We start from the raw sequence: 25801 nt of genomic DNA on the forward strand, positions 1-25801 counted from the left end.
CCACTTATCCCCCCCCCCCCAATCCTAATCAGTCGACATTCGCGAGTACTGCAGCTTCACTCCTACTGACTTGAAGAGGAGCTGAACATTCAGTACCAGACGACAGCCACTACACAATGAATGGAGTAATGCCGTCCGGCCTCGGTCACTTTCTATATCCGGCCGCTGCCTAAGCTGAAAGCAGCTGATTGGTGGGCGACTGTGCCAAGTGTCAGACCCTCCCTGATCTGATATTGATGGACTATCCTTAGGTAAGTCTGGGCAACTAATTTAATATCAGGTGTAGAGAAATTTAGCGGATTATGGTTAGATAGTTAGTGTGGTATTTTGGACAAAGATAAGATAATAAGCTTGTTCTGGAGCCTCCATAATGATATAGTTCAGTGCTTTGTAAATGGGCTCTAATACAACTTGAGGTGCCTTGGCATCTTATCTCTGGGTTCCATGGATGAAAGAATCAGAAAAATCAATCACCTTAATATTACATTTAGTGCAGATTGTAAAGTTCCTGGGGAAAAGAAAATTATTTCAGAAGTTCTCCTAAAGTAAAAAGGTTGGAATTCACTAGTATTGTTAAATTAACAGCAAAATGACTCCATGAAACTTAGAGAAAAAAGAGAGGGCAGAGGTGGTCACAGTTATAGGACGTGATCATCGCTTGAGACTACCCATTCTCTTTACAGGTAAGGTGGAAACAGCGGTCTGAGATGATCCCTGGATGCCTGTTATTAGAAGGCAGCATGATGAGTAGTGCAGGGAAATCTAGCTTCACTAAAATCATCCATTTATATTATTTTTAAATTATCTGATTTTTTACCAATGCAAATCATAAACACAATGATAGTCCAGTAAGAGAGCAGGCCATAAAGCATAGCATGCCTTTAGGAGAAAATAGGTATATTGTCAGCATCTTGTGTCCACTGCTTTACTGTTATCAAATTATGTTTCTTAGAACTTGGCAATAAGCACCTATACCTTTTAATGATCGCTCAATGTACCCTATCTAAAAAGGAAATAAAAAGAAGCATCTCATAGAGTAAAACTATACGGCACACATGGTGAAGCATATATGGGTTGTCCTTGCATTGCTGCTTTACCAGCAGAACTGAGGTAGACTCAGCTCACCAGAACCAATACTAAACCGAGCAGGAAAGACATTTGGGGGTTTATGGATGTCACCAACAGGATATACTGCTTACATGGAAAAAGTATGCTTCTCGGCCGCTTCATTGGGGACACAGGAACCATTGTCACCTGCTGGCACTAATAATACATTTAAACAAAAAAAAAGTTGTCTATTCTCCAGCAGACTATATCTTGCCTCCATCAAGCAGGTTTCAGAGCTGCCCTCTCCTTTTGTGCTCCATAACTGATCCTGTACCTGGACATAGTGTTGTGAATAGCTCAGTTTTTTCTTCTTATGTTGGTTTTGGCTTTCCATTTTAACGAGGACTTTGCCTTATCTTCCTTCTGCCCCTTGCCCTCTCATCCTACAGAAAAAACTTTGCATAAGCTGGATGTCATTAGAGTCATGTGATGCTACTTGTCAGCCACCACTCCATTCAGACGTTTGGATTCCTTGTTTGTCATTCCAAAAGGCTCGTGCAGAGGCCTGGCTGTTAAGGGTACCGTCACACTATAACATTTCGATCGCTACGACGGTACGATTCGTGACGTTCCAGCGATATCGTTACGATAGGGACTCATTGCTCACTGAATTCGATTAGCCATTATGAAAGCATATAGGACGAAGGCCAGATCTCTGCCATTCAGGGTAAGGATAATTGCTCTACAGGGGCTGTGAGAGCCTACTGGGCCATTCGTCACCAGGCACCTATTCTGCAACTCTATAAGGCAGCTCCACGTTTTCCTTGGCAGACTCAATTTTTGGCAGTAAGGTGCTGCAGACACCAGTTGCTCAGGTGGCAGTCTAAGCAAGAGCGAATACATTTTTGGTAACAATATGAATTTTTTTATTGATATTCCCATCCCAAGGACACCTTTAGGATGTCCTATGGTTCCTGTGTACCAAAATCAAGTGACCAAAAATTAAGATTTATGGTCCTTACCATAAAATTGCTTTCTCATAGTCTTTGTTGAGGGACATAGCACCCATCTAGGTTACCAGGTCGAGCATACATTTGGGGTGGTTATACCTGTTCTTTGATTTCTTCATTCTTTAGTTTTTTTGTTTCTCCTACTACTTTCTCCAAAACTGAAGAAGCTTGGTGCTTGCAGGTGAAGTATAGTCTGCTGAGAAGGAGCCAACTTTTTTTTGTTTAACCGTATGCTTAGTGTCATCCTACAAGCGTCAGTACACTAACCCATGGTTCCTTTGTCTCCAAATGATTAGAAAGAGATTTTACTATAACAAAAACTTCAATTATTCAATAAAAAATGTATAAAAATACAACGCATGTTGGAACCTTTGGACCTGAAGAAGGAACTTAATGGATTCCGAAATACATTGCATTTTGATGCATTTTATATTGAATAAATATGCTTTTCTCCATGTAAGCAGTATCTCCCATTGGAAGCATACATATAACCCTGCGTATCTGCATGCGCAGTTTAGCATTGCCCCTCTGAATAACGTCACACATTCTTCCAGCAAGTCACAAAGGGAGTTGCTGAATCGAGGAGAATTATCACTTCCACTAGTGATTAACATTTTGTGGCACATAATGGGGCTTGAAACGCTAAAGGTAATTAAAAAAATGGTTCTTAATAAATAGAGAGCATAAACGTATGGTCATCTCAAGTGATGTGTTTAGTAAAAGTCGGCTAATACAGCAGTCATCCGATTAGCATCATTACCATGTGTATTGTTGTTAAAATATTAGGACTTACATCGCTCATTTCCATGAATTCCAGATTTGATTTTTTTAAGAGGTCATTCAGTGAAATATGCTATAATCTGCATAATTCCAGGTCCAATGAAAGCTCCTGTATGAATATATAGCACTTCTGGACCTTAAAATATATGTCCTCAAGTAAAGGTTTGAATGGTTGAAGTAAGCTCTTAAAATCATGATTATGCTATTCCACAGTTCTCAGTAAAGCAAATGTGATTATAAGTCGTGTTACACAGTATGATTTTGATGAAAACTATGTGATATGTTAATAGGAAGTCATTTTCTGCAAAAATTTTCTTAAAACAGATTTAGTCTACTCTACCAGATATTTTTTTTTTTTAAATTGTGAAAGGAAAATGATATTTTCTAAAAGGGACCAATTAGCATAATATGAGATGCTCCATTTGAGCAGAAGGAATTACATTAGGGAGTTGGGAAACGATAATATCAGTTCAGGCCATGGTGCCAGGAACACTATGCCAGTCTCAGAATAGAACATTACAAAGCCTATGAAATATCACAAGCATCTGAGGAATCCCTACGCTGCTCACTGGGAGGACTGTCACTCATAATTTATTCCTACGGAATTTTGATGGGAAAAATGTGACATTTCAACCCGTATTGCTGATGTGTATCTTCCAATTCTTCATCTGGCAGCTGCCTATCAGCTACTTATAATGCAGATGGTCAGAAATCTGCCGGCTATATATGTGTTTGTCTTTATAAATGTGATTATTGCAATTTTAACACTTTAAAGAAGACCTTTCAACAGTCTGAGAATGACAAACTGGCCTCATCATGTAATGGTGGCTGCAGGGATGAGTCAAATATTTTTTTTTAATTTTATAGTTTCTCCTCTCCATGCTGGAGACATTAGCTTGTAAAGTTTAGTTTAAAATTTATAATAAACCAAACTGAAAGTTACCAGAAATTCTGAAAGGGAGACATGTAATGACAGTCAGTCAAATCTCCTCACTGGTCTTGCTGCAGAAAAAAAGTGTGACTACGGACCCATTCATCTTACTGCAGTCAGTATGGGAGAAGGTCAGTACGGCAGAGATGAGCTCAGTCTTATTCTACACATTTTTAAAGGCCCTCCTCACACATTGCTGTCAACTCTGCTATACTGCCCCTCCCTCCACACTCACTGCTTTGAGATGGAAACTGAGGAAGGGCTAGTAATATTTGCTCCTGGCACTTTGACCTCCTCACTGATTTCACGGAATAGCACTGTGTGATTACCGACTGTCAGAACATGTCTCATACAGGAGAAACCCTGTTGGAAGTTATTTTAGGTGCATGTTCTTTTCTCCCCTGCATGATGCTGCCTGCTCATGATTGGTCAACCTTGTGCAGTGGAAAAAGTACATGCACTCACAGAGAAATCTCTGGTAACACCCTCTTGGGCTTATCATTAGGGTTGGACTGGGCTTGCGGGGTACTGGAGAAATCCCTGGTGGGCCCTTGCAGTGGGTGAGAGACATAGAGGGAAAAAATGCTGCGTTTTTTAGGTGCAAGGGCCTTTTAAAAGTGCAGGCCGAATATGTGCAGGGGTGCACGTATGCGGCATTCTTTACCAGAACTATTGCGTCGCATGTTATGATGAACGCTGATGTGTATGAAGCCACTTATGCGTCGCCTGCGATGGGTGCACTCATGTCAGCAGCTGGCCATTGCTAGATCAGCTGCCATTTTAACATGATCGAGACGGTTCTGCGAAAAGAGGGCTACGTGGGAGTGCAGGCAGGTAAGAGCAATCTTTTTATTGTGGATGCGACATGATACGGTGGCCAGGACAAGGGACATATGGGGGCCAGGACAGACATATGGGGGCCAGCACAAACATATGGGGGCCAGCACAAAAATATGGGGGTCAGTACAGACATATGGGGGCCAGGACAGACATATGAGGCCCAGAATGGACATATGGGGCCAGGAAGAACATATGAGAGCCAGGATGGACAAGGTACATATGGGGAACAGGATGGACAAATTGGGCCAAGGATGGACATATGGGCGCTAGGATGGAAAAAGGAAAAATGAGGGCCAGGATGGACAAATGGAGGTCAGGATGGGCAAATGGGGGTCAGTATGGGCAAATAGGGGCTTGGATAGACAAGGGACATATGTGACTTAGGATGTACAAGGAACATATGGGGGGCAGGATGGACAATGGACATAGAAGCCCAAGATGTTGCAACATAGGGGTTCAGGATGGGGTACATTATTAAATAAAGGGACTTAATTACTGTATGAGGGCCATAATGAGGAACATACAATAATAGTTTATGGTGGCAATTGGATGGACATAATTACTGTAGGGGTCAATTGGGGAACATTACTGCTGTAATACAATTTACTTTTTAGGAGACTGTTTTCCATGGGGGAGGGGGGCAAAAGGGAGACTTAGTTACAGTACGTGTCAGGGTGTCACTAAGTCACCTTTTTTGCTTCATCTGATGTAATGTATAAGTCGGGGAATAAGTAGAGAATGTGCTCTGGAAGAGATCAGCTATTGATGACTGTGTGTTATTTTCTGCAGAGTTGAGTAATGGTTGGAAGAAGTGATATGGCGCTCTGAGCCAGATGAAGAAGAAAAGCCAAGATGACGGACTTTACCTAGAGACGTCATTGTATGAGTCACAGTACTGCATATACATGCACACTATACACTGTATACAATGTACAAAGCTCCTGTGTATAAAGTCACTGGTGATAATTATATTACCTGTACACAAACTATATAGAGAGCTCCTGTGCATAAAGTCACTGGTGATCACTGTCTTACCTGTACACTGACACTATATACAGAGGTTCCGTGTATAATATCATTGGTGATCCCTGTATTACCTGTGCACTATATACAGATCTCCTATGTATAATGTCATTGGTGATCACTGTGTTACTTGTACACTTACACTATAAACAGAGCTCTTATAAATAAAGTCACTGGTGGTAACAACAGTGTTATTAGTATTGTGGATTTTATTCACAATCAGTATTGTAGTATCCGGTTACTATGAGGTGACAATTTCTGGTCCAGTCATGGTGTTGATGGTATTTTGGCATTTCTCCCTTGTATTGTAAAACTGAAGACTAAGAACACTACATGTGTTCGAAACGCGTCCAGTTATTCACAAAATTCCTTCCCCCTGTATGCACTGGTTGGTCAAGCAGCTTACTTTTTAAATTTGTCCAAATAAAGACTTGATTTTATTTCCTGAGCTGGATACCTTCATTTTCATGCACATTTCTCCCTTGTACATTATGTGGTATTATTTTGTCACTATGTGGTATAATATGAAGTCCAGTCATGGTCTGGCAGTATTTCTTTGTATGTGGTATTATTTGGTCGCTATATGCTGGTAATAGGTGTCTGGCCATGCTGTGGTGGTAATTATCCCGTTTGCTGCAGTATTCGGCCATTATGTGGTAGCAATATGTGGTCTGGTCATGGTGTTGCGGTATCTGTTCCTTGTATGTAGAATTATTCGGTCACTATATGGCGGTAATATGTGGTCTGGTCATGGTGTGATGGTATTTGTTCCTTGAATGTGGTATTATTTAGTCACTATGTGGTCTGTTCACAGTTTGGGGGTATTTTTCCCTTGTATGTGGCATTATTGGTCTTGGAATAGTAGATGTGTTGTGTATGGCGGTCATTTGTTCTCTCTGCTGCGTTCAGAGCACATGAATAGACATAACTGAAGAGCTAACTCAGAGAGAAGGATTTCTATGTGATTTCAAATATTTTTACATCTAATTTCAATTTTGGCTAAATTATCCCAATACACTGATAGGTATCCATAATTAAATGAACACGTCAGGCCATGGCCATGAAAACAGAAATCTATCACATCAGCATATAATATTTATCTTAGTATATTTTTAATTTACCTATATATACACTACAAAACTAAACTCATTCAATAAAAACCTATGTTGAGTTATAGGAATATACCTTAAAATTAGCTTTATCTCAAACTTTAAAATTACAGACTCAAAAGAAAACCTTAGGGGTATATTGCCTAACTGGAGGTTTGTCGTAATTCAAGAGACTTGCCAGGAGGTCTCCCATTTCTCTAGGGGCCTGTGGAAGTTCTGTGAGATGACAATTATGGCTTATCTGACAATTGACTAAATGTACCGTCACACTCAGCAACTTTGCAACGAGAACGACAACAATCCGTGACGTTGTTGCGTCCTGGATAGCGATCTCGTTGTGTTTCACACGCAGCAGCGATCTGGATCCCGCTGTGCCATCGCTGGTCGGAGCTAGAAGTCCAGAACTTTATTTCGTCGTCAGGTCAGCGTGATTCGTCATGTTTGACATCAAAAGCAACGACGCCAGCTACGTTTTACATGGAGCTAACAACCAGCGAGAACGAGAAGTGAGTCGCTGTTACGTCACTGGATCGCTCCTGCATCGTTCTGGAGTTGCTGTGTTTGACATCTCTACAGCGACCTAAACAGCGACGCTCCAGCGATCTAGTTTAGGTCGGCTCGTTGTCTATATCGCTGCAGCGTTGCTGAGTGTGACGGTACCTTAAAATAAACCAATCAGACAGATGATGGATGGTTTTGAAATCCCATTTTCAAATACTGTACTATGAAAGTCTAAGATTGTAGGGAGGATTGACCATTTAGTGCCTTAAATTAATAAGCAAAATGGTAATAGGTATAAGAGAGCATCGCTCCAGGGGCTGAACACAGATTAAAGAGCGTCCCTATTCAAGAGCAGCTACTTGCTGCTTTGGAGGTTGAAATAGACCCCCTTTATCTCTTTGGCCCTTTGGCGATTGCACAGAGAGTATGATCTCTCCTACTGTGGGACCCAACATGTCCAAGAGTGTTAAAGAGAATTGTGCGATACTTCATATAGGTTAACTAACCACTTGCGGTTGTTTTCTTCAACAGATGACAAGTGCTTGCTGTGACAGCCTGTTACCATCTTATTGTTGAAGGACAATGTCTTGAAGGTAAGCATATGCCTTTAGTCGGTACTCTACAATTAGGGCTTTATCGTATATGGAACCCCTTGCCATGGCTTGTCCTTCAGGGTCCAACACAGAAAGTCCTAACAATGACTGGTGACAAGAACCATGTGTGGGCCCTAAACACAAGAAAAGTCAGAAGAGAGAAGACGTACAGTAAGCCAGTTGCTTGTCTGGTCTGGTTGTTTGGTTATTTTGAGTCCTGAACTTGGTCTCTACTCTGGGGTCTGTTTAACATCTTAACGACCGCCAATACGTTTTTTTACTGACCTGAGATATAAGAGACTAGCATCCCCATACAGGTGACAATCCAGCAGCAGCTGTCGACTGTATGCTATAGCTGACAACTTGCTGCATCAGCCACAATCAGTGTTATAACCCCTTAGATGCTGCTGTCAATAGTGACTACATCATATAAATGGTTAACAGGGTGATAGGGCTCCCTCTTTACCCCATCTGTGCCCTCAGAACTTGATTGTGTGGTCCTGATGTTTGCCATGGCAATTCCAAATAGCTGCATTAGAGTCTGCCGGCTGTAGTAACCTGTCCTGGAGTTACCGACATTTAGGTGGTAAAAATACACTTTCTCATTCCTGTCATGTCAGTTTGCTTTAATTTCTGAAAATTTCTTCAAGAGTAAATAAACTACCTGACAGCAATTTTCACTATGTCAGGGGGCGCTGTTTTTAAAATAGTATCACTTTTGGGGGTTCCCCAATATATAGGACCCCTAAAGTCACTTCAAACCAGGATAGGTCCCTAAAAAAATACATTTTGAAAATTTCTTTGAAAAAATGAAAAACGACTGCTACAATTTTAAACCTCCTAAAATGCTAACAAAATAACATTTTACAAATGGTGCTGATTTAAAGCAAACATGTGGGAAATGTTATTTATTAAGGTTTTTCTGTGGTATAAATATCTGGATTAAAAAGGATAATCAAAGTTTGAAAATTGCTAATTTTTTTTTTAAAAGTTTCTCTAATTTCTGATATTTTTTGTAAATAAACACAAAACATATCAACCTAAATGTACCATTATCATAAATTGTAATATGCCATGAAAAAATAGTCTTGAAATCACTGGGATTTGTTGAAGCGTTCCACAGTCATTACCACATAAATGGACACTGGTCGGATTTAAAAAATTGGGCCCGGTCACTAAGTGGTTAAGGAAGATACATTTAAAGTTTGTAGTTTGGCCCATCACTTTAAAATGATGCCTCTAATTTAAGGGGGCATTTACTTATTTATTAAATGATAGCATGGGGGCCCCATTCTGTCTAATTGCGCCTCTCATTTAAGAAAAGAAATGCTGAAACAATTTACTCCAGCTGGAATCTTAATGTTCAGGGTCAAATGAAAAACAGAAAAGAAAAAAGACGAAATAAAGAAAAAAAACTGAAAGTTAAGATTCATCATGACTCTAACATATATAGGGACATGGACACAGATAAAGTTGCAGGAGTGGATACATGTATGAAACTGGAAGGTTTCTTATTATCTTATTACAAATTGATTTCAAATCATTTCTGCTTATTTTCCAATATTACGGTAAGTTTTAGTCAATTGTAGAACATGGCCAATCTCTATCTACTTGGTCTATGTGGTGATACATTTTCCTTGCTCATCGTAATATTTAAGTGCAGACTGTGGATTTCTGTTCCAGTGACCCATAACACATACCTGACTCGATGGAGTACACAATCTCAGCATTCTTCCCTTTGTCTTTGTCTAAAGCTGTGACCTGGAGTATAGCAGATCCAATTGCTGCAGATTCATACACTCGGCCTTCATAGAAAGAGCTTGTAAACCAAGGAGCATGGTCATTGGTGTCAGTCACATTAATAACAATTCTGGCAAAGTTGCGCATGACGGGAACATCTTGATCACGTACCTGGAAAATTAATGTACAGTTATTACATCACCAACGCAGCAGAATAAATATGCGGACATCAGTGAGATATCGGGGTTAGGACTTGCCATCACTGTGAGAATGTGTTGTTGTGCGGTTTCATGATCCAACTTCTCAACGACGTACAATGAGCCAGTGGCAGGATCTATGCGGAACTTCTTAAGACTTGCCGGGTCGGTGCTGCTTTGCAATGTGTAAATTAATTTATTCTTTTCATCCTTATCTGTAGCAATTACTTGCAAAATCTCAGTTTCTGTTCTGATGTCTTCAGGAATCAGAACTTCATATTTTGAGGTAGAAAACTGTGGCCGATGATCATTTGTATCTATTACTTTGATATAAACCTAAAAAACAAACAAACAAAAAAAAAAAAGATAAATATGGAAGATGACAAATTGAAAGTTCATTAAAAAAGATCGGTTCTTTCAAAAACTTTGCATAAATCCATAGTACAGGCGACTATAAGAAACTTTGTAATGTATCTTGTCAGAGAAATCAGTTTCCTTCTCTGCCCCGCTGCCTCCTGAACTTGCCATTTACTGTGAACAAAACCGCTCAAGTCCATGTCGCTCACGGGAGACAACTGAAGGTGTTATGTGACACAGCCCATTATCATCTATGGAGAGGGAAGGGGGAAGCAGAGTGCAGAGCAGGAAAGGATCAGTGAGATAAACATGGTGCAGAGCTCTGTAACAAGTGTTTTACCTAACATCAGAGCTTATTCAGATCAATACAGCTTAGCTCTGCTGTATAATGTTCTCCATGTGGTTCTGTGAACTAAATAGTTAGTGAAGAGCAGGAACTCCCTTCTCTGTGGTGACCGGTCACATAATTGCCAGAAATTGTGTTAATCCTAATGTACACACGGCACACCTTAGGGTATGTGTCCACGTTCAGGATTGCATCAGGATTTGGTCAGGATTTTATGTCAGTATTTGTAAGCCAAAACCAGGAGTGGAACAATTAGAGGAAAAGTATATTAGAAACATATGCACCACTTCTGTATTTATCAGCCACTCCTGGTTTTGGCTTACAAATACTGACATAAAATCCTGACCAAATCCTGATGCAATCCTGAACGTGGACACATACCCTTATTCTGAACAGGTACTTAAAAGCACCACTTAGCTATAAAGGATACTAAAGATTCCAAAATTTGTGTTGGCTTGGTAAGAATCTTCTTCTATCATTACTATTAAAGCTTCCTATGAGTTAAAGGGTTTAAAATGACTTTTTAATAGACCTTTACATCCTCAATAGGCAGGTATAATTAATCTCTGATATTAAACATGCCTACTTATCTTGTTTTTATTGCTAAAGAGGTTATACAATTCTGTCCATAAGCATTATTATGGATATGAAAATTATCAAAGTGTGTCTCCATCTAAGGACGGCTCCTACTCTAGAGACTGTAATAAATGCATATTTGCACTCATAGTTAATCATTTAACAGATTGGGCCCTACATAATGCCACATTTCTCCCAGTGATATTGTCCAGTTACCAACTTGTCAACATTTAGGAAAGTTGGCTTTATAGTTCTTAAGTTTATGGTTTTGAAGTTTATGGTTTTGAAGTTTTATGGACCCCAATGAAAAAGAGCACTATATATATATATATATATATATATATATATATATATATATATATATATATATATATACATATACATACATACATACCTACACACACATACATATATACACACACACAGGGTGGAGCACTGGGAACCGTATATGTAGCCAAGTGAATGTTGAGCAACCCGTAAATTTCATACACAGTCTGTTCTAAATTTCACACATTGCTAGCACAGTATAGTTATAAGAAAGCAAGTGGTGTAACAGCACATCAATATCTACCGTGGCCTTGTGCAAACAGTCATACAATGCCTTGCGAAAGAATTTGGCCCCCTGGAACTTTTCAACCTTTTCACACATATCATGCTTCAAACATAAAGATACCAAATGTAAATTTTTGGTGAAGAATCAACAACAAGTGGAACACAATTGTGAAGTTGAACGAAATTTATTTGTTATTTAAAATTTTTGTGGAAATTCAAAAACTGAAAAGTGGGGCGTGCAATATTATTCGGCCCCCTTTAACGTAATACTTTGTTGTGCCACCTTTTGCTGCGATTACAGCTGCAAGTTGCTTGGGGTATGTCTCTATCAGTTTTATACATCAAGAGACTGAAATTCTTGCCCATTCTTCCATGTCAAACAGCTCGAGCTCAGTGAGGTTTGATGGAGATCATTTGTGAACAGAAGTTTTCAGCTCTTTCCACAGATTCTGGATTGGATTAAGGTCTGGACTTTGACTTGGCCATTTTAACACCTGGATACATTTATTTGTGAACCATTCCATTGTAGAATTTGCTTTATGTTTGGGATCATTGTCTTGTTCGAAGACAAATCTCCGTCCCAGTCTAAGGTCTTTTGCAGACTCCAACAGGTTTTCTTCAAGAATGGTCCTGTATTTGGCTCCATCCATCTTCCCATCAATTTTAACCATCTTCCCTGTCCTTGCTGAAGAAAAGCAGAACCAAACCATGATGCTGCCACCACCATGTTTGACAGTGGGGATGGTGTGTTCAGGGTGATGAGCTGTGTTGCCTTGACGCCAAACATATCGTTTGGCATTGTTGCCAAAAAGTTCGATTTTGGTTCCATCTGGCCAGAGCACCTTCTTCCACATGTTTGGTGTGTCTCCCAGGTGGCTTGTTGCAAACTATACACCACACTTTTTATTGATATCTTTGAGAAATGGCTTTCTTCTTGCCACTCTTCCATAAAGGCAAGATTTGTGCAGTGTATGACTGATTGTTGTCCTATGGAAAGACTGTTCCACCTCAGCTGTAGATCTCTGCAGTTCATCCAGAGTGATCATGGGCCTCTTGACTGCATCTCTGATCAGTTTTCTCCTTGTTTGAGATGAAAGTTTAAAGGGACGGCCGGGTCTTGGTAGATTTGCAGTTGTATGATACTCCTTCCATTTCAATATGATCGCTTGCACAGTGCTCCTTGGGATGTTTTAAAGTTTTGGCAATCATTTTGTATCCAAACCGGCTTTAAACTTCTCCTCCACAGTATCACGGACCTGCCTATTGTGTTCCTTGGTCTTCATGATGCTCTCTGTGCTTCAAACAGAACCCTGAGACTATTACAGAGCAGGTGCATTTATACGGAGACTTGATTACACACAGGTGGATTAAATTTATCATCATTAGGCATTTAGGACAACATTGGATCATTCAGAGATCCACAATGAACTTCTGGAGTGAGTTTGCTGCACTGAAAGTAAAGGGGCCGAATAATATTGCACGCTCCACTTTTCAGTTTTTGAATTTCCACAAAAATTTAAAATAACCAATAAATTTCGTTCAACTTCACAATTGTGTTCCACTTGTTGTTGATTCTTCACCAAAAATTTACATTTGGTATCTTTATGTTTGAAGCATGATATGTGGGAAAAGGTTGAAAAGTTCCAGGGGGCCGAATACTTTCGCAAGGCACTGTATGTATATAGACCGGAAATCAATGCCAAAACTGACCATGTATTTCCCGCCCTGAACCTGCAGTCTCATATATGCCTATGAGGCTGTACGTTCCCAATCAAGAGACCCACAGTCGGTACGATCAAAGCAATATCACACTGCAAGGATTATGCAATGATATAACAATGATCATGGTCATTGTGTATTCCTATTTAGGAAAAATGTACAAGGTAATGTTAAAAAGAAACAACAACAAACACCTTCAGGCTATATAAAAACATCTAGCGCTTAGCGACATCATAAAGCAATAATAAATACTGTGAAGGCACAGGAAAGGGTTACTGCACGTGGTATAGGAATAATGCACACAGTGATGTCACAGGACAAGGAAAACTTCATGAGAGAGGATAGTTAATGTCACAGCTAAGGGACAACAGTGATGTGAAAGCACAGGGATAATAAAAATGGTCATACATTTTATGGGCAAACACACAATTATCACCATTTTTATTATCACCGTACAGGAAAAACGATCAGCAAAGTCTTAATACATTATAAATAGTGGTGGCTCCCTGTGTTCCCGAGTGGCCATTGGCCTCCCTGAAGCCCCGGGGTCCCCATGCGCTACATCTTCTCCACCCAGTATATTGCATATCTACAACCACATTTAGAAGCTCTGCCCACATGACCCTGTGATACCAAGAATCAGTGATCCTGGTAACAGTTTACGCTTTCAGTCGGTAGATTAGTTATTGTCTTCCATGTAAAGCCATTATTACTATTGGATGCTGTTTAGAAGCTGAAGATGTTTGACATTTTAAGCTCCATTGTTACCAAACTGAATGCAAGTCAGCTATTGTGTTCTCAAAGTGGCTCCCTACTGTGCACTTCAAAAAAATTACTTTTCATTGTAAGAATAAGTTATTTGAGCTTCGGCATATAATCATTTATACGTGTGTGAACGCCACCGTGCTTCTTAAATAAGCTTCCGCACATAAAGTGATCTGTCTGTTAAATAAGACGCTTGTAATGCAGCAAGACACACATAACCGAACAAACGTACGAGAATAAGGCTGCCCACGGAGATTAGATACTTGCTGGTAAAGTGCCAGTGGGGCTGTCAGACCCTCCAGTGATGTCTGGTGCCAGGGGAAAATACAATGGACGGGCTTGATTTTTACATCCAATTCTATTAGTTCCCATGAGATAAACAGTGTCAGAAGTGTTTGGCAGCCGCTCTTCTACCTCCCTCGTTTTGAAGAATTAACATACAAATTCAGCCAAGTCAAACATAAGGGTACATTCAAACCCCCAAAAAGTAGCTTCCAGTTTTCAATCAAGATGCAAAGATGTGTAGGCAGATAACGATCGAAAAATGGGATAAAAACAGACAAAAGGACAGTCACCTAGACATTATCAGGGAGATGGGTACATGCGGCCAACCAAAAACTAGTTTCTAATGTTCCACTAAGGTAGAAAGATGCAGATATAAAGATATATAGATGTGTGGGTAGAGATTTATGGGGTAACCAGTATCACAGTGGTTGAAACCCTTATGATCAGCAAGTGAGCCCCTATATTATACATTGGAAATATCTTACCGGTTTAGGAATAAGCCAAATCTGGTATTTTACATATGAAGAGCACTCGCTCACACCTTGTGTAACCAGCTCTTTACAGGGAACCTGTCAGCAGCTTTGTAATGTAAAAAATGGCGCTGTAATACTGATTACATTGATACCTTTGGTAAAGAAAACACTAGCGCCCTCACTATGGTAGTGAGGAGGAGAAACAGGAAAACAGTAAGCTGCAGACAAACTTCGGATTCTGTGTGAGAAATCCAATAAGTAAACCAAACCTCAAAAAATAAAAATGTGTTGCTTGTCGTGCTAGTCTGTTTATAAAGCTGGTACTTGGCAGGAATAGCTACCTAATTGGGAGAAATGTTTTAAGCCCTTGGTATTCGCCACTGTCACAGAAGATACCAACAATTACATATTGAGTTTCTGTGTTACACTTTATCTTCTGTGACAGTGGTGAATACCAAGGGCTTAAAACTTATCTCCCAATTAGGTAGCTATTCCTGCCAAGTTCCAGCTTTCTAAACAGACTAGCGCAACAAACACATTTTTATTACATTGATACCTTTTGGTGAAGAAATCCGCTTTGTTGTTCTTCTTTAATCGCCATTTGAAGATTTCTGCAAATTAAGATTTCAGTGCACAGGGCCGGACTGTACACAGGGTCTTCTCCTCGTGGTCTGTGATTTTCCGCTTGCCTTCTTTGAACGAGAGGCCATTGCTTTTTCAATGACCTGCCTCCTCTATCTAAGATCTCCTAGGAGGAGGCAGGTGGAGGGGTTGGGGAATTACAGGCCCGGAGGAGAAGACCCAGTGCAGAGTCCGGCCCCTGTGCACCGAAATCTAATTATCCGAAAACTTCAAATGCTGATTAAAGTAGTGGCTGTTTTCACGAACGGTATCAATTTAATCAGTATTACAGCGTCATTACAGCCATGTCTTTACCCTGCATTACAAAATTCTGAAGACAGAACATAGAAACCGTTCATTATATGTTACCATTCAAGTTAATCAAATCAAATTACATGTTGAAATTGACCCGCATGTGTGATGTATAATAACCGCTCTCTGCTCTCCTGATCTCACTGTAGAGCTGTGTGTGATTATACCTGACATCTGCAGGTTCCTCTCAGCTTCCATGTCACAGGGAGACAGGGCTGCAAAATTATTGCAATACAGCAGAGCTCAAGAGCTGCAAAAAATGTGTTTCTGAGGAGACAAAGTTAATTTCTCCTGTTCTGTGTTAGTTACTTGACTCACACTGGTAACTCCCCCTTCATGTAAAATAAGCTCTAGAGGCAGAGTTGTCTCCAGGCAGCGTCCTCCCCGGAGCCTGGAAGAGGTTATTTATAGAAAATGATAAAAGATGATTTCTCAGCAAGGCATCTGATCTGAAACATACAGGGATGACTCTCCTCAGCAGTCTATAGCTTGTATGCCCATATTAATAGTTTAGATAGGTCAATGTGGTGACAGATTCACTTTAAATGCACTTAACCCGATAAGAGCTCGGGGAAGCTAGAACATGTACAGTACTTATGTTCAACACTTTCCTTTCTAATTACCTATGAATATTTCAAGAACTGAATACTAATTCACATGGATATGATTTGCATACTTTACTAACAAATTATATGACAGATCTGTAGTCAAAAGAGCACAGTCCCAAAGTGTATGTCTGTCTTTAAATTAACGGATTCTACCCTAGGGAAGAAAAGATGCAGTCGGGTCAACAGCAAAGAATATTTCGAGGTAGAATTAGACAAAATAAGAAGGATTTGCAGAATAATATGTTTGTCTTGTCTAAATGCCGCTGTAACCTTGACCTTGGAGGTGTAATACAGCAGTGTGATATAAAAACTGAATATGTAAGCAGTTCTCCAGCGCCTAGCCCTAGAACCTACTGCCACATATAACACAGTCCGGTTACTTAGAGCAGAGGTCCCCAACTCCAGTCCTCAAGGCCCACCAACATGTCATGTTTTCAGGATTTCCTTAGTTTTGCCCAGGTAATAATTGCATCACCTGTGCAATGCAAAGGAAATCCTGAAAACATGACCTGTTGGTGGGCCTTGAGGACTGGAGTTGGGGACCTCTGACTTAGAGGAATGTGTGTTAATTAAGATTTGCAAACACGGAGCACATTCTCTGAATTCTTGATTGGGTAAATCCCTATGATTATTCAACAGTTTAAACCATGGGCTCAGCACGGGCGAACCGGGGATCTGTAGCTCATTTATGACATAAATCCACAAAGAAAGTTTAGAAAGAAAAGCAGCTTGAAAATCCATATTTACAGTAAGCAAGCGTACTTAGGGCATTTCATCAAACATTGCTTCAAGAACAATTATACATGCACGGGCCAATCTAATTACCTCACTATAAATGAAGATTATAATATGAGAACATAGAATGGAATAATGGAGAAATCACATTGTCGGCTGAAGAACCTAATGAGAATCCTGTCAACAGTTATTCCTTTCTGGTGAATTGATTTATGGAAAATTCAATCAAATAAAATGTTTGGATTAAAATGAAAATTACTTAAAACAATTAAAAAAAAAGATAAATATGAATTTAACACATTTTCCAGGTAAAATCAGCAGACTTTGAACAGCTGTTTTATGCTGGATTTTGGGAACAGCTAGAATGATTATCAGTAAGATTCTCGCTTCAGGCTACGTATGGTTCTCATTAGGCGCGGGTCTGAATTATCGTATGTAGATAATATGTCTAAATTTAAAGGGAACTTGTCATCTGATTCACACGGCCAATTGACAGAATGAATCAGTCTGGCTGCACTATTTCAGCTGTGTATGTTTTACTCTCAAAGGCTGCGGCGTTTCCGAGAAAACATGCTTTGAAAAGCCGGCCAGGACTGAGCATCTTGGATGACTAGTCTGATGCTGGCCCCTGGCAGCTTCTCCACGCCCTAATCCCCTATGCTGACAAGTCTCTCCCTATACACACACATATAGGGAGATACCGGTCAATCAAAGGGATCGCCGCTAGGTATCAGCCTCATCAGCCAAGACACAATCTCTGGCTTTTCAAACTAGGATTTCTCTGAATCAATCTCAGAGTAAAACTCGGCAGTAATAAGGCAGTCAGACTCTGATTCTTGCTGCCCTTAATTCATGAAACTGGTGACACATTCCCTGTGTAAGCGCAATTCCACCCCAAACAGAATTTCAAGATGCCCAGTCTATAAAACTGGCTGGTTGAGATTGACACCCCATTTACTAGCCTTGTCCATCTTAATTTTTTGTCCAAGTATAAGCTGAGCCAAGTAAAGTAAAAATAAGAATAAAGGAGTATTAGCTTTAAAGGGAATCTATCAACAGGATTTCCCCCCTCTGACTATTTATATGTGTATTTTCAAAGTCCAGCAATACCTTTACATGGCCAGTCCGTTCCTCCAATACTCAATAGCATTTGAATTGATATACGAATACAACTGTTGATCAGAAGCCTGTGTCATTCTAGCTCTATTCTTCGCCCAGTGCTGCTTCCTCCTTCTTGAATGACTGCAGAAGGCATCGGCATTGGGCAGAGAATAGAGCTGGAGTGACAGAGGCGTCAGATCTACCATAGATATGTGCATATTATTTCAAACTCTAATTTCTCAGTAATGGAGGAATGGACTGTCAAGGTAAATGTATTGCTGAACTTGTCTTTGAAAAATCTACATGCACATATAAATTTGTTTGGGGTATGAAATCCTGCAGACAGAGTCCCTTTAATAAAGCTAAATTAGAAACTTATTTCTTTTAAAGAAGAACCCTAGACAAAAACACTTTAAGCATCTTCCCGCCATCTCTTCTAAAAGCAAAGTATCCTGCATTACATTAAATAAGTAACAAAAAGAAAACAATGGAGTTTGAAGTCCATAAGCAAATATTTATTATTTACAACAAATGGCAACCATAGCCAAAAAGACATACAATTATCATAGTTCAAATAGACATTACATATAATTGAAAAGGAGGGTGAATAGTAGCAAAGGATGGAAATAGACACTATGTGGGTAATCCTGATACCAAATTTAATACTAATAAAGTGCGTAGTGCCACAGAGTAATCGGGTAAAGGACCAGATCATATCAAGTTCCCCTATAAATCTATACTGATGGCTATGTGCAAGTCTAAATAGCCCTGTGCCCAGGCTAAGTGACCGCTAAATCCGGTCAATGATCAAAGGCCAAACAGAAGAGGGGAAAAAATGCTGTAAATAAGCCCATATTAATCCTTACCCACGTATTGGTAACCAGGATATCCCACACGGTGGCCCCAACGCGCGTTTCGCCTCGGCTTCGTCAGGGGGTAGTCTTAAGGCCCCTTCACATTAAAGGTACCTTCACACATAACGATATTGTTAACGATATCGTTGCTTTTTGTGACGTAGCAACGATATCGTTAATAAAATTGTTATGTGTGACAGCGACCAACGATCAGGCCCCTGCTGGGAGATCGTTGGTCGCTGAAGAAAGTCCAGAACTTTATTTCGTCGCTGGACTCCCTGGAGACATCGCTGGATCGGCGTGTGTGACACCGATCCAGCGATGTCTTCGCTGGTAACCAGGGTAAACATTGGGTAACTAAGCGCAGGGCCGCGCTTAGTAACCCGATGTTTACCCTGGTTACCATCGTTAAAGTAAAAAAAACAAACACTACATACTTACCTACCGCTGTCTGTCCCCCGGCGCTGTGCTCTGCACTCCTCCTGCACTGGCTGTGAGCGTCGGTCAGCCGGAAAGCAGAGCGGTGACGTCACCGCTCTGCTTTCCGGCCGCTGTGCTCACACAGACAGTACAGGAGGAGTGCAGAGCACAGCGCTGGAGGACAGACAGCGTTAGGTAAGTATGTAGTGTTTGTTTTTTTTACTTTTAGGATGGTAACCAGCATAAACATCGGGTTACTAAGCGCGGCCCTGCGCTTAGTTACCCGATGTTTACCCTGGTTACCGACATCGTTGGTCGCTGGAGAGCGGTCTGTGTGACAGCTCTCCAGCGACCAAACAGCGACGCTGCAGCGATCCGGATCGTTGTCGGTATCGCTGCAGCGTCGCTTAATGTGAAGGGGCCTTAAGCGACGCTGCAGCGATACCGACAACGATCCGGATCGCTGCAGCGTCGCTGTTTGGTCGCTGGAGAGCTGTCACACAGACAGCTCTCCAGCGACCAACGATGCCGGTAACCAGGGTAAACATCGGGTAACTAAGCGCAGGGCCGCGCTTAGTAACCCGATGTTTACCCTGGTTACCATCCTAAAAGTAAAAAAAACAAACACTACATACTTACCTAATGCGGTCTGTCCTCCAGCGCTGTGCTCTGCACTCCTCCTGTACTGTCTGTGTGAGCACAGCGGCCGGAAAGCAGAGCGGTGACGTCACCGCTCTGCTTTCCGGCTGACCGACGCTCACAGCCAGTGCAGGAGGAGTGCAGAGCACAGCGCCGGGGGACAGACAGCGGTAGGTAAGTATGTAGTGTTTGTTTTTTTTACTTTAACGATGGTAACCAGGGTAAACATCGGGTTACTAAGCGCGGCCCTGCGCTTAGTTACCCGATGTTTACCCTGGTTACCAGCGAAGACATTGCTGGATCGGTGTCACACACGCCGATCCAGCGATGTCTCCAGGGAGTCCAGCGACGAAATAAAGTTCTGGACTTTCTTCAGCGACCAACGATCTCCCAGCAGGGGCCTGATCGTTGGTCGCTGTCACACATAATGATTTTATTAACGATATCGTTGCTACGTCACAAAAAGCAACGATATCGTTAACAATATCGTTATGTGTGAAGGTACCTTTAGGGTGCAAGAAAGTGGAGAGATCTCTACTGATATGTATGGGCTTATTTACAGCGTTTTTTCCCCTCTTCTGTTTGGCCTTTGATCATTGACCGGATTTAGCGGTCACTTAGCCTGGGCACAGGGCTATTTAGACTTGCACATAGCCATCAGTATAGATTTATAGGGGAACTTGATATGATCTGGTCCTTTACCCGATTACTCTGTGGCACTACGCACTTTATTAGTATTAAATTTGGTATCAGGATTACCCACATAGTGTCTATTTCCATCCTTTGCTACTATTCACCCTCCTTTTCAATTATATGTAATGTCTATTTGAACTATGATAATTGTATGTCTTTTTGGCTATGGTTGCCATTTGTTGTAAATAATAAATATTTGCTTATGGACTTCAAACTCCATTGTTTTCTTTTTGTTGCTGATTTGAGGAGTGTCCGCTTTGATAACTGGTATTGATTATCTCCCCGGGTGGCTCCCCCACTTGGGGTGTGAGCATGGTGGAGATATTGGCTACAGTATCTTCATATTTGGTCTTTTGTTATTACATTAAATAAGGAAATGTGTTCAATTATCCATATACTGTACCAGCCTATAAAAATAGGAAATGAGATAGGGGCTGATGGATGAAACATTTTCAAAAGCATGGCGTCAAAGTTCAAGTGGTCAATCTGTTCCAACAAGTCAAACTGTTATTATAGCTTTTCTGTGGGCAGTGACATAGTTAGTTTATAATACGCCAGGTAGATTTAGCAGAATAGCTGACTATTTTCCATTTTCTACTGAAAACCGCTCCTTTGACCCTGTATGCCCTCCTATAGTTAGTGAGTCTCAGCCTCCACTCTGCTCTTTAGAGGTTTGTACAAATAACTCAAAATGCGAAAAAAATAAAAATAACCGGGGGGATTATACAGCTCAGAACAGCAATGTTTCAAAAGAAATGCTACTGTTTTAGACAGCAGGGCAGAAATGTTAAATTTAGCTAGGGAAGGCCAGGCCGGTACAGGCGGATCTCCATGGGCTGCTGCGAGCAAGTAATGATAGCCCTGAATTATTGGAATAGAGAATGAAGTCAAAGAAGCAAACCACAGAGGGATGTCAGATTACTAAAGTGTTTTCACGTGAAATGAGGATATAGGCCTGGCAACACAGACGTATCTGGGAAAAAAGTGTTTGACAAATTTTGATTTTCACACAAGACACTCCTCATACCGGCAGCTGAAGGTACCGTCACACATAATATCGTTAACGATATCGTTGCTTTTTGTGACGTAGCAACGATATCGTTAAGGAAATCGTTATGTGTGACAGCGACCAACGATCAGGCCCCTGCTGGGAGATCGTTGGTCGCTGAGGAAAGTCCAGAACTTTACTTCGTCGCTGGATCTCCCGCTGACATCGCTGGATCGGCGTGTGTGACGCCGATCCAGTGATGTCTTCACTGGTAACCAGGGTAAATATCGGGTTACTAAGCGCAGGGCCGCGCTTAGTAACCCGATGTTTACCCTGGTTACCAGCGTAAAAGTAAAAAAAAAAAACCCTACATACTTACCTTCCGTGTCTGTCCTCCGGCGCTGTGCTTCTCTGCACTGGCTGTGAGCGCCGGCCAGCCGGAAAGCACAGCGGTCACGTCACCGCTCTGCTTTCCGGCTGACCGGCGCTGACAGTGCAGAGGAAAGCACAGCGCCGGAGGACAGACACGGAAGGTAAGTATGTAGGGTTTGGTTTTTTTTACTTTTACGCTGGTAACCAGGGTAAACATCGGGTTACTAAGTGCGGCCCTGCGCTTAGTAACCCGATGTTTACCCTGGTTACCAGGGGACTTCGGGATCGTTGGTCGCTGGAGAGCTGTCTGTGTGACAGCTCTCCAGCGACCAAACAGCGACGTTGCAGCGATCGACATCGTTGTCGGTATCGCTGCAGCGTTGCTTAGTGTGACGGTACCCTAAGACTTTAGTTGGACTTTTTCCTTCATTGTCTTCTGTGCTGATTTGTTGATATAAGTGATATTATGGAGCTTTGCATATTAATGTAGTTCCCTTGCCATTGTTTGCTTGCGTTCATACGGCTCACACCACATTTTATCCACTCGTCTTTGGATCCGTCAGGGTTTACGTCTGACGCTCTGAAAAACGGGATTCAGATGTTTGCGCTGATGGGGCCATTGACTTTAATAATGGAGACGGCGTCACTATGTGATCTATTAGATATTGATTTCGGTTGACCACGGTGCCCGCCTAAAATAGGTTGATATTGTTGAAAATAATGCCCAACAGAGCATGTATTGACTTAGTCTGCATCATTTCTCCAGGGCTTCAGATCTACAGTGGATATAATGACAGGTCTGTGGCAAAGAAATGTAAATGTATCAAAACAAAACTCAATTGTTAAATGCCTCCATGAAGTTTTTTTTTTTTATTAAATTAGTGTAAATGTGTTTGTAGGGTAGTGTGTATGTGTTAATATACTCACCTACCACAGCCTTTATTGGTATCCTTTATGGCTCCTCTTGCCATATACGTCACCACTCTTCAGATTATCCGGCTCACTCTATTTTCTATGTGTGAGCCGGATATCTTTCACAATGCAAGTCTGTGGAGCAACAGATCGAGGCTCAATGGGCTTACATCGTAAAGTAGACTTCCAATCTACAAATAGAAGAATGACGAATGGTGATATCACTGAGAAGAAGCGCAGAATGGCGCTGGATATGAGAGAAGATGGCGATAGGTGTATATATTAACACATACACACAACACTACAAATATGGATAGATTTATTAAAAGCTAAAATCTTCACTGGGGAAATCTTATGGTTTGAGGAAACACTAATAATGCATCGCTTTAATGGGTGTTTCCATCTCATTCATGTCTAGCAGATGTTGGTCACATATCTATGACCCATCTATCTCAAGAAAGGAGTCTCAAAAGAATTGAGAAATGGGTCAGCACCTTCAGATCTCTAATTACTTCTATGGGAGATCTGAAAATAGTCAACAGGGCTCGGTACACTAGATAAATGCAGGCTGCAGAGGTGAGACCTGCACCTATCAAACATGTAATTCTTATGGTGTGGATGTGCCACAAATATTTTAGATGGAAATGAACCTTTCAATCATTCTTTGCTACCAGAACCTCTTGGAAGGTTCAGATTTTCCTTGCAGAGAACCAGCTGGTGTTGGGGAATCTTACAGACAATGCTCCTTTGAAATAAATACAATCATACAGGATGACAAAATAAAAACTTCCATGTACAGAATATCTATATTGTGAAATCTAACGCTGACCATGTGCACAGTAGAGAGGACTTATCGAACAACACGTGGAGCAGATGCCCATATATCTTTGCAGGAGGAAGCACCTGACTGTACCAATTATCTATTAGGACAAGTGAATATTTCTACGGTACCTAATAAAAATGGTTGAAGTTGGTGGATAACTGTCAAATGGAAATGAGAACGCACATATTTCCCTAAGTGACAATCTACGAGGCTCTTTACCGCTGGGGCTTCTATCCTCCGATGCCGGTGTAAGCATAGTGACTGCCAATTCATTCTAGTCGTGAACGGTTAATGTGTTTATAAGAGTCTTCTGAACTGTTGCCGTCTTCAGTGGCCACCGTGCTTTGTTACCTTCAAATTGCTTCTTTAATGTATTTGATGGGAATCAAACTATGCCGATGCATTTCCTCCACAGTCATACCTAGCCATTGTGTATTAACCCTTCTGGCTGCTGCAAGGAGGTAGAATTTCAGGCAAAAGCAATTTTAAGTTCATTTAGTACGGTATACAAAATATGGTTTGTGGCCACAAGCATACAAAAGAAATTCTTTTTAAACACTTCATTAACAATTCAATTACCTGTGTGCTGATAGATCTTGTCCCATCTGTTGCCTCCACTGTCAAGTTGTAATTAGATTTCTGTTCTGCATCGAGAGGTCTAGCAACAATGATGGTTCCGGTGCCCTTGTCCACATCAAACCTGCTGTCGTAGTTTCCACCTGGTTAAAAAGGAGGGAAAACTTTATAAATAAGTGTAGATACACGGTGTAGAGGCGGCGTGAACAGAAGATCACCAGAGGCCACGCTACGACAGAAGAGGGTGGATGGAAAGTGAGACACGGCATTGCCACAGTGGTAAACGATCACGGACAAGAAAAGTGACATGTACTTAAAAGCAGATATGTAATAAAATAAAAGGTAAAATAAGACTCGTATCTGCGTTTACACAGAGTATGACTAGTATTGGTGGGCTTTACATCAAGTGCAGACACCGTGTGGCTCTCTCTGCGCGCTCTATCACCCCAACATTTATCCTTCTAGGCCTCCAAACATGACGAAACAGAGAAAGCCACAGGCTGCCCACTTCTAGACTAATACATCATACAAATCGCAAACTGAACTGGATTGATAAAGGAGTGTCTTGGGGATCAGTTCGCGGGTAAGTGAATGGGCAGGCGCAATATGCCAAGTTGGTTGTTATCTGCAGTCACTTTTAATGAGCCCCCATTAGCATCATGTTCGTAGTCATCAAATGCCATTAAGCTTCTAACGACGCTGTGTGTGTTATGCAGATTTAGACACGACTATTTTGTCAAATCAAAATTGCATTTCTTTGCAGACAGCTCGTATGACTTTTAGATTGAAGACTGCTACAATTTTATAATTAGCTGTCATAAAATGATAGCCACGAGCTAATGCTTCTGCCCTAATTACTCCAATATCAATCTTTCAGGAAGCCAGTGATAAAGAACAGAAATTTGCCCTTGAACAGAAATAACGGAAGTACATAAAAAAAGTTCTTAAGCGAAGCTCGGGGGGCCGCCGATAATGTGAGAAAATACAAGCACAAGAGTCTAAAACACATGTATCATTCGTAATAATGGGTCTAGAACACAACTATGGAGGGAAGTCCCATTGTAGCAGATACCTTCTGCTACACAGCTCGGGTCACAAGCCATCTGAAGGATGTAAAATACTTCATTAGATTGGTCGTCTCCTGGCAGCACTCATAGTAAAGACAGAACAGACACAGAGAAAGATGGAAGAGTCAAAACGGCAGGCTAGGAAAAGAATGGTTGTTTTATACAAGAGAATTCAGAATCAAGTAACCAATATGTCTAATCTAAGCTTGACTGAGAACATGAATCTCAGGATGAGT

The 25801-nt window shown here is 41.1% G+C and overlaps 1 protein-coding gene across 3 annotated transcripts in view; it reads right to left on the minus strand.

Annotated features, from left to right (window-relative positions):
• FAT1 (FAT atypical cadherin 1) overlaps positions 1-25801 on the minus strand; it is a 244376-nt gene that overhangs the window by 81563 nt on the left and 137012 nt on the right. For all 3 annotated transcript variants that reach the window (XM_069744372.1, XM_069744371.1, XM_069744370.1), the window contains exons 7-9: positions 24502-24641; positions 9832-10107; positions 9535-9745 (exon numbers count right to left, since the gene is read on the minus strand). In XM_069744372.1, coding sequence (XP_069600473.1) covers positions 9535-9745; positions 9832-10107; positions 24502-24641 — 627 coding nt within the window. The remainder of the gene's footprint in view (positions 1-9534; positions 9746-9831; positions 10108-24501; positions 24642-25801) is intronic.

The sequence above is a fragment of the Ranitomeya imitator genome, chromosome 1 (genome assembly GCF_032444005.1).
Source record: "Ranitomeya imitator isolate aRanImi1 chromosome 1, aRanImi1.pri, whole genome shotgun sequence".
Lineage (NCBI taxonomy): Eukaryota > Metazoa > Chordata > Amphibia > Anura > Dendrobatidae > Ranitomeya > Ranitomeya imitator.